Source organism: Rhizomucor pusillus (assembly GCF_041956525.1).
Source record: "Rhizomucor pusillus strain CBS 183.67 unplaced genomic scaffold VTP01scaffold_4, whole genome shotgun sequence".
Lineage (NCBI taxonomy): Eukaryota > Fungi > Mucoromycota > Mucoromycetes > Mucorales > Lichtheimiaceae > Rhizomucor > Rhizomucor pusillus.
The window spans coordinates 535,459-544,890 of NW_027192146.1; the positions used below are offsets into that span (position 1 = coordinate 535,459).

Below are 9,432 nucleotides of genomic sequence, written 5' to 3' on the forward strand. Positions count from 1 at the left end.
TGAACGTTTACAAACATGGCTCACCGACGGTCAACGGTCTACATAGAAGGACCGTGTGCTGTAAGGCCGTGAGTCGCGGTCCTAAGAAGATGGCCTGTCCGTTTTGGGACCGGGCCGATCTGTCATGGCCCGTTTGGAGCTTTACCGTCGCATCAGTTAATGGAATAGGCATAGTATTATTTACCACCAAGTGGGAGAACATATCTTCATAAGATCGGCTCTATTTTTCCGTACACCGGAAATTTTCACCGTGCATAATAACACCTTTTCTAGCTGAAAACATAGAGGTTTGGGATTTGGCGAGCTCGCGCAGCGTGCGAGCTGCGTTGAGTTCCTTTTTCCTTGCGTTTCGTCGTCGAGCGAAGCGAGAGCGGAAAGAAACAGCATTTTGTACGACTTCCTGTTTTATCGACGATTTCCTGCTTTGCTGCTAAAATCCAGAAATGTCAACAAACATTGGCATCATTTTACCAGTAGTTTCTATACTGAAAAAGCGTCATCATGGAGAAAGATCAATGATACAACGGGGAAGGTGCTTATGGCTGAACACTTATCTCACGCTTTGCCTCGTACTCTTGAATTCAGGTGAGCGCAGGTCTGACTAAACCGCCGGAGAATGGAGGTTTTTGAAGGCCAAGCGAGAAGCACTGAAAATATTCCTTAGACGTCGAATTCATCCTGAAATTATTGAACCTAACATGCGAAAAGATACAACGCTTTGTGCAACTTCCTTCTTTGCTGCTCGATTTCCGTTTGGATCGATAAAGTTCAGAAATGTCAAGCTTTCGCATAGGTTTCCATGATTTTTTCTCTGCATGCATATAAAAGCCTCGAAAGACGAATCAACGGGAGTTTCTTCTTTTGATATTCGCTTCAGCATTTCGTCTCCAAGTTAATGTTATGCCAATGACATTGCAACCATTGTGGTGAAACCTACCTTTTTCGACGTTCCAGCAGACTATGCGTCTACAACAGTCCCGATGCGTACGTATTGCATGTCATACTGCGGTATATTATCATCGAGTGCTGTCAGTTGATATATACATTACAAAGTAGATTGCATTCTCGATAACAGTGGGTAATTATCGAGATCATATTTTCATATCGCTACTCTTATAACCTTGAGCAGAAGCTCATTTTGATAGCCGACTTTATACATCGTCCTATTCTCACATCCGGATCGTTCTCGCCTACAATGCCTAACCTTAAGACTACGACTCTGGAACCCAGACAAAAATGGCGAAGCTGCATGAGACAGCGACAATTCACACACCACAAATCCTCTTGCAGGTATGTTTCCCTATCCCGAATATCGACGAATCTTCCAAACCGTAAGTAATCAACAACGTGTTTCCAATGACCTAGAGATATTATCCCCTGCTGTTAACAGTAAACCTGGAACTTCGATGGCCGGTGCAAAACCAAGTTTCTCATAAACCTGGAATCTCGATGGTGGATGCGAAACCAGGGTTGGGAGAGACACGCGAGTCTGTTTCGGTGCAATGCACTATCCAAAGTATACTTTTAAACACCTACAAAATTGCCTTAGAAGTAAGCAAGTTCCATGGAAACTCCTGGAGGAAGATCGAAAGCTCCAAATAGCGTTGTACATACGGTACGTCACAGAAGATTCGTAGGCCTTACATGTCACTGGGTCGGTTCACAAAAGATATTGTACTGTGAAACAGCATTCGATGTTCCAGATGTAAGCATTGTCTTTGATAACACAAGATTTTTATTGGTTCATAATATGATATCATATAATGTGAAATAACATTCGAAGTTCCCGGGATGTAAAGCATTGTCTCTGACAACAAAGTTTGTTGAGATGCCTATAAAATGAACAATCCGCCTACACTTCTTTTTTTTCTCTTCATCTTTTACAGAAATAATGAAGAGAAGTGAAATGGTATGCTAGAACATAAAATCTTTTAAGATTGCAGACAATTGATCGTTAATGCAGATTGAAGCATGTTTATATAAACCTCTTGACCGAATTATGCATGCAGCTTCTCTGCTCTCTGGCGTCTTCCCCTGGGCTCTGTCGCTATACAAGTCACCGAAAGACATGGTTGCCTCCGCATTTTCCAAGTTGCCTGCCAAAATCGTATCCATATTCTATGGCGCGTGTGCGGCATGACAAGTATTTTTTGCTTGCAAGTACATATCATTCTATCCAAGCAAGTCTCCTCTCTGTATGTAAGCATCCCTCCGTCCCGAGTGGCGCCTGCTGGCGCGCCCCCTCCTCAAAAATGTATTTTTGATACATTGTCTTCCCTTTTGCCCGCGTCTGCCCTGTCCCGACACGATGCGTGGTCCCCGCCAAGAGCGGGAGAACAATAAACTTGTTCTACAACTACAAGAAACACATTCTGCAACTGACCCAAAAGACATCATTCTTTCATGAAACTCACGTCAACGAGATAATGTTAAGTACTGGAGCGTTAGCAGGTGGTTCTAGCTTTCTTATACACTGCAAATAGGGCATTAAGTCATATATCATTAGTTAAGCTGCACCAGCACTCAGAATATCAGCAGCAGATCCTTGGAAGAGCTTTTCTCAGCTCTATCCATGCCGACTTCTTGACCCGCCACTGCCACTTCAACAAAAGAAATGGATGCATATTTCATCAAGGAGATCAAGGAGATCGTAAAGGTCGGTTGAACTCGGTCATGGCCTCATATTGTATTTGCACTGATGACATGAACAAGCCATTGAAGCTGCCAAACTGCAGCGGAGTGGATGTACTGAAGCATCTCAGCAATCTTGAGCGGTGTTCGCTGGAGTACAGGATCGTCCGTTGCTTACAAACGTGTAAGTGGCAAAAATGTACTTACTGTGAGGTTGTTTACGATTTTCGGTAGACCGGAGGACTTTCCATTTGTACCCATGCATGGAAACTCGGCGGGCATGACGTGATTTCTTGTGTCCTGGATCCTATCCTGCGGCCTTTGTTTAGTTCAGGTTCTTGCCGCTTACGGTGGTAGGTCGACTATTAGTCAGATTGATCAGTGTTTTAGGCCTGAAATCAATGCTAGCGAAAGAAAATGCCGTATGCGTCGCGTGGAGAGACCGGATGCTATCTTGAGTGATATTCAAGGACTATCTTTCGGTCGCTCCCGAGTATTTGGAGAGGTGAAATCAAAAGCTGCAGACGAGAGATCAAAGGCAATGAACTTCTGCGCATAGCTACTTTTGCAAAAGACTGTATTGATAGCGCGCGAATGAATCGAATTGTTGTGTTCCAGGCCGTCGGGGGTGCTTCGTGTAAAATGATCAATTATTCTGTTGGTTTATGAATGTTTTCGATAGGTACCACTCTCACTTTCTGTGTGGAAGCCCTGATCGACGAAGACGTCTATGTGCTCGCTGAATTGCATCGCAAAACGTTGCCAACATCCGTTCGTGATATACCGGAATTTGTTACCGATCTGGATCGGATCAAGGACGTGTATCTGAACGTTAATGCCAGCGACACCGAGCCTGGACGCGAACTTTTGGGAGGACAACCATCGACATACTATCAGCACTCCATTGCTGCGTACCATCATGGACAAATACCGCGAGAAACGATTCTGCTTGGTCGACTTCTGATTGTCCTCGTCTCCCTTCCCTTCCGGCATCTGTTTCCTGCTCCCTCCCACTCAATGCCCATCTCCTCGTACTCGTTGAATAAATTTTATTGGCACGGTGTTTGAACTGTTGTTTTGCCAATCAATCTTCCCCAGAGTACTTCCATCGCCAGTTCATGGCGAGATAGAAAACTGCTGTTAATCCGGAGTCAGTAAGTTGAGATCTGTGTATATCATTGGCAGAAACGACCATTGAGTGTTCGTACCTTGAAATGAACCATATATTCCGGTAGGGAAATTTTGCAATGCAGCACAAGGGAAGAGCAGGAAGGCATCGCCCGACGCGCTGTCGCGAGAACCCTGCGAGCTTTGGTAGCTCTCCTATGCTACGACAAAGGCCCCTTCCAGGTGGTGATCAGCTTCTATGCTTATTGTTGCTTGGATGTGGCTGCAAGTAGGTTGTCATTGCCTTCATCTTCACTACGTGATCTACCACGAACACTAATTATGCAGACGCTAAGTATGATCATGACTGATATTGATTTCACTTCTACTCATGACCCAACATACTAGTCACAAATTCTTCGTACGTTTGCCGTGCGGATTTGAAAGGATCGTAACTGCTTGAAGAACATCTCGCATAGTGCGTAACATAACCGAGCATTACGGTCTCTTTGCCGTAAACGGTAGAAGTCAAGGATAGAATCTACAAATACAGCAGGAATCTGACTGCATTGCAATACGCACAAGCCCGCATGCGTTTTGTGTACACAAGAGCCTGTCCTGTGAAACTGCTTACCCTGGAACCATTTAAATCGTTTGCCCGCCCTGCGGAGCAACTTTGCCTCACAGGCGTCACTCCCGTCGGCAGCTGCTGTCCGATCATAGCGCCTTGATTTGCACGTTCCTCCTCGCCTGACGAGCCCAATGGCTCTCAGTCTTCGATCACGAGCTGTTCCTTCCACCCGCCATCGATGCCCGTGCTACCCTCGTCGTCGGCAGACTGGGCCGGGATTAGCGTGGCGCTAACTACTACCCATGGCATAATTGTTTCACTTAGAATAATCTTTCGGTGAGCAGATGAAGAATATGACGCAGGGTGGACTATAGGAATTAGCGTAGAAGACACCGACAAACTGCGCCGAGGAAGAGTTGGCAAAATTTCGTCCTCGTCGTATTTATTAAAGAGATGGAGCGGACGCTTGTTTTGCTAAGCTCATGGGTGATCCGCCCGAACATGTGGTTCTGCCTGAAATCCTCTGACAACTGCGACTTCGGTTTTTCATATGACAACCATACCATTCTCGAAAAGCAATTTACATTTCGCAGAAAGCGACTTCAATTTTGTCCCTATTTTCCTTTGTTCGAACAGTGATACATGAAATTACTTTCTGGATAGAGTGTATTGTACCTTTTTAGAGTATAGAATCAAAAGATTGAGCATTTGACACATTGAAGCAATCTGATAACACTGCGCCCACTGTCCATACAGGTTTATTGCGTGGCAACATGGAGCCCAATGCGTCAAGGGCGCAGCAGCAATATCGTTCCGAATCATTTTTTTGCAATATTCACACACGATGAATTTATCGCCTACGCTGCTGACTGCACCCAGCGACGAGAACGACACTCTCCTCGGTTCTATTCAATCAAACGAACACCAGGAAGAATCCTCCCGTAATCATGTAGAGCCTACAGACGCCAAGGGAGGCCCAGCGTCAGCTGTCAACAACACTTCAAACTGCGCATCTCGAACAAGACAATCGACAATGCAGAAACTGTGATCTCTCTGAAGGGGAGGAGGCTGAGGAAGATGTTGACAGCGTCAGTAAAAGCAGCACCCCATACAGCAAAGTGCACATGACAGCCGACGAAGAGTCGCAAGTACGGAGATCACGCAAGGACAACCCCCTAATTCGGCCATGCCGGTGCAAGGGGAGCATGATGAGCGTCCACGTTGACTGCCTAAATCGGTGGCCGGTAATGTCGCCACGTCAAGAATCGTTCGTTGCTTGCGACCTCTGTGGTTACAAGTACAACATTCACAGACCACGGTATGCTGAGCTGGTCAGCATTCAGTTTTCGTGCGCAGTGTAATGATCCTTTTGGTAATCACGTTGACGGTGTGTATAGCGTACGTTTGCAAGGCGGTGGATGTGTATATGTTTCGTTGCCCGCCGCGACCCGATGATCCAGAATGGTTAGAGCTGCACGGACCAACGGTGTTTTGGATGGATAGATTTATTTCCTGGCTGGCATTGTCACCGTTTCAGTGCTTGGCCTTGTATAGCTCGTTTATGTTTGTGCTACCAGCTCTCCAGCATCACCTAACTCTTATCCTGCTGCGATCAGTCTGCGTGTCCTTTTTACAGTTGCTACCTCGCTGACCTAAGCGCATGTAGCAGAGATGCGGCTCTTGGCGTAGCGTTTGCTGCATTCGCGGCGATAATCACGGTGGTCTTTGGAATAATGGGCGTTGTCAGCGGCGTGTATGCATTGGCGGAATCGTTTGTGCAGAAAATCGCAGGCAGAGTCAAAGAACGCATTTTGGAAGTCAATCTTTGATCACTGTACCCACCTCCCTCGCTTTGCAGTCATTTCCTCAACACAACCCCGATAATTCATCTTTGCCGAGATATCCGCTTTTCCCCGCGACGCGTGCTGTTTTCAGTGAATATATTTGGCTCCCCCATAACCATCAACATTGCATTCTTGGATAAACATATCATTACTAAACATCAAATGTCTCGTGATACTGCACCATCCAACCCGAATAAACGCTGTTTTGGAGAATGCTCCCAATGCCCCTTTCCAACGATCAGTATATCCATACATCTGGATTTTAAAAGGTATCAACTCTCTTAACGGTCTAAATGTTCCCGAACAACTGTTTAGTATTTGTAAATTATAACAACCCGCCAGATTTAGACGCACAAATATGATACAATTGATTGGATCGTTTTCAGAGGCAAGAAACGCAGGATGTCAGCGAATTCTAATCGACAAGCCGGGATCATGAGATCGTAACGCAAATTGGCTGTGCATCGTATTACGACAATGAACAGTAAATACACTCTTTCCATAAAGTAATGTCGCCCCCCTAGTGAAAATTGATGTCGCATTTTGTTAAATGTCAAATTCGCGTTTCCCAAAAAATAGATGTCGTGTGCTTGCAAATTAGATGTCGCATAACCAGAAAGTCTTGTCGCACAAAGCTTGGCACGCTAAGAACTATATAAAGTACGTAAGCGTTCCAGCTTTTGTTTCCTTCTTCCTACCATTTCACACACTGAAGTACCACACCACACACATTCCAAAAATGGATAATCGATTTTTCTATGAAGATGGGCACGGCAACGTCGTTGATGAATATAGCAGGCCTGAACCCATGGACTATCTTGTGGACGAGGAGACGTACGTTCTTGAAACAGTGAGTTCGCATACGCAGTATTTGTGCAATATGCCTTGTGAAAGCGACCGTGAGCCCGTTGCTATGCAGACTGATGAACCAGAGGACGCAGACGTTCGCATGAGAGAAGCTACTGTAAAGCGAGGATACACACTCTACTCAGACCAGGACAAAGTGAGGTTTTTTAAACTGATGTTTTGAGAAGGCTCTGAACGCATCAGCTGCTGCGAAGCAGTTGGGAATTCATGTTCGTACGGCGCAGAGATGAGCACACAGTATGAAAAGGACCCTGACAGCATCTTTAAAAAGCATAAAAAGAATGGCCGCCCGCGTATTCTCACTGAGGAGCATAAGGAGGTCATTTTAGAGTATGTTGATGAGAACTCTTCAGTTGTGCTGGAATAGCTAATGGAGCGGCTGCTTCAGAAGTTTGATGGACTTAGGATCTCGAAGAGTACTGTCTATGAATTTGTGAGGACGCAGTGCAACTTGACATTGAAAAGAGCCCGGTTCCAACCTGAGGCCAAGATCAAAGAGCGCCGTGACGAGGTTCGCAAGTGGGAGGACTTTAGGACTCATTGCGTCTTCCTAGATGAGTCTGCCTTCCATCATGTCAACATGAAGCGCAGTATGGCCTGGTCCAAGAAAGGATCGCCTGCTGTAGTCACTGTGCTTGGAACACGAGCGCAGACAATCGCCTTGTTGGACGCGATCTCTGCTTCAGGTCTGATTAGGTGTAGCCTACGACTTCCACAGCCGCCAGTCAAGGAAAGAAAGCGAGGAGGTCATGCCGAGCTTACCAGCACAGGGACTGTGACTGGACACTGCCTTAGCTTCCTGAAGGCTACGATGGACGAGATGGATAAATATGAGCACATGAAGGGCCACTACTTGATAATGGATAATGCGCCTATCCACAAGTCTGACGATATTTCTAAGTATATTGAGTCTCGGGGATATCGGTGTGCCTATCTTCCATCCTATGCACCTGAGCTCAATCCTATCGAACAGTTCTGGTCGGTCGTCAAGAGCAAAGTTAAGCGCAACAGGTTATTGGAAAAGGAGACACTGATGACTAAAATCAGCGAAGCATCCAATAGCTTAAAGTTGAGCTGTTACGAAGGTTTCGTTTCTCATTCCCATAAGTATTTAGATAAGTGTCGCAACAGAGAGCAACTCTGATATGCTTCTCAAGATGAGTCGATGTGCGCACATTCCATGGGGCGCTCATTGGCTGCGGCAAGACCACCTGGATATGCCAAATCTGATTGGCCGCCGTTACACGGCTATGCTGCCGGCCGCGCTGGCAGGGACGGGGCAGTCGCCGCAAATATCTGTGCTAAATGGACCACAGAATACGCGTTTCATTCTTCCTGTTGGCAAGCTGATAGCAGAGCTTGCTGATGCTGTGCCTGCAGGAGCTGTCATTTCTCTGCTTGTTGGTGTTGCTTGACTGCTCCCGCGGATACATGCTCACGGCAGTTTGACTGCTCAACCATTGAAATAAAGAGCTTAGAATTCCGTAAAGATTAACAGATAACAAGAGCTTTGATAAATGTTAGGTACAGCAACAGAATGCACTAAGGAGCACTCACTATTATGATGCTGTAAAAGAGGTGAAATACGAGATTGAAACGAAGAATATGTTTCAAGGAAAACTACATAAAAGATTCAGCATGCAGAAAGAATGCTCAAATTTTAAGACAAAATTTATTCAGCTCCGCTTCAACGTGCAAAACATTGGCATACCCACGAACTTTAATGACTGGAGGCTCAATATGGACTGCAGTGGAGTCCGTTCATTTTTTTTTTCGACGCGTCAACTTGCTGATTGGATTACGCAAATTATGAGAAAGCATACCCTCAAGCAGACGCCGACCCTGGCACGATCAAGATGCATTACATCCAGGACTTGACCTAGATCAAGAATCAAGACGTTCCTCGTCAAATTAAAGCACATGTTTCGCGGCTGATGAAAGAAGATGGCAAGGTAACGTCGTTTTCTTCTTTTTTTTTCAGTTGGTTAACAAGGCTTTCGTTGCAGCATAAAGCAAGAGATAGCGGCAATTCCGACCAGAGCACGACCATCAATGTAAATGGACCAAATCTAGGCATTATCGGAGGCACAATTGCGAACGCCAGGATGGCGGAGCCAGATAAGTGAGCAAGTGAAGGTAATTCCTTTATCCTTGAGAGAGCTCTTAAAGTTGATACCGATGAATATGGCAAAAATACTTCCTCTAGAGAGCCAGCAAGAGACCGGCAACACGTGATCACATCGACGAATTCTTTAGAGCTGAGGGCACACAAGTATGTCATGAGTCATGGGGAAACATGCATATCAGAGATTTATAAAGGTACTTCACAGACGCACCCAGACCAAGACACGAGCGCAGAGGTAAGTAGTGCTTAAGTTAGGCAAACTATATACTGATATTCGGTCACCGAAC

The 9,432-nt window shown here is 45.7% G+C and overlaps 5 protein-coding genes across 5 annotated transcripts; 4 read left to right on the forward strand and 1 right to left on the reverse strand.

Moving 5' to 3' along the window:
- Positions 1–960: 960 nt before the first annotated feature.
- On the forward strand, positions 961–3,190 carry VTP01DRAFT_7512 (uncharacterized protein; the record flags this gene model as incomplete). The annotated part of the gene is made up of 7 exons (XM_069386533.1): positions 961–984; positions 1,076–1,331; positions 1,391–1,551; positions 1,964–2,123; positions 2,507–2,796; positions 2,866–2,984; positions 3,040–3,190. 7 exons carry the CDS (start codon positions 961–963, stop codon positions 3,188–3,190), a joined length of 1,161 nt encoding a protein of 386 aa, XP_069241978.1.
- Positions 3,191–3,300: 110 nt separating this feature from the next.
- On the forward strand, positions 3,301–3,699 carry VTP01DRAFT_7513 (uncharacterized protein; the record flags this gene model as incomplete). The annotated part of the gene is made up of 1 exon (XM_069386534.1): positions 3,301–3,699. One exon carries the CDS (start codon positions 3,301–3,303, stop codon positions 3,697–3,699), a length of 399 nt encoding a protein of 132 aa, XP_069241979.1.
- Positions 3,700–3,715: 16 nt separating this feature from the next.
- On the reverse strand, positions 3,716–4,237 carry VTP01DRAFT_7514 (uncharacterized protein; the record flags this gene model as incomplete). The annotated part of the gene is made up of 4 exons (XM_069386535.1): positions 3,716–3,768; positions 3,840–3,954; positions 4,067–4,074; positions 4,144–4,237. The coding sequence occupies 4 exons, from the start codon at positions 4,235–4,237 to the stop codon at positions 3,716–3,718; spliced, it is 270 nt and encodes an 89-aa protein (XP_069241980.1).
- A 916-nt stretch (positions 4,238–5,153) lies between these two features.
- VTP01DRAFT_7515 (uncharacterized protein) lies at positions 5,154–6,138 on the forward strand (the record flags this gene model as incomplete). The annotated part of the gene is made up of 3 exons (XM_069386536.1): positions 5,154–5,290; positions 5,349–5,627; positions 5,976–6,138. The coding sequence occupies 3 exons, from the start codon at positions 5,154–5,156 to the stop codon at positions 6,136–6,138; spliced, it is 579 nt and encodes a 192-aa protein (XP_069241981.1).
- A 754-nt stretch (positions 6,139–6,892) lies between these two features.
- VTP01DRAFT_7516 (uncharacterized protein) lies at positions 6,893–8,435 on the forward strand (the record flags this gene model as incomplete). The annotated part of the gene is made up of 5 exons (XM_069386537.1): positions 6,893–7,156; positions 7,259–7,350; positions 7,426–8,031; positions 8,083–8,105; positions 8,152–8,435. 5 exons carry the CDS (start codon positions 6,893–6,895, stop codon positions 8,433–8,435), a joined length of 1,269 nt encoding a protein of 422 aa, XP_069241982.1.
- Positions 8,436–9,432: the final 997 nt, after the last annotated feature.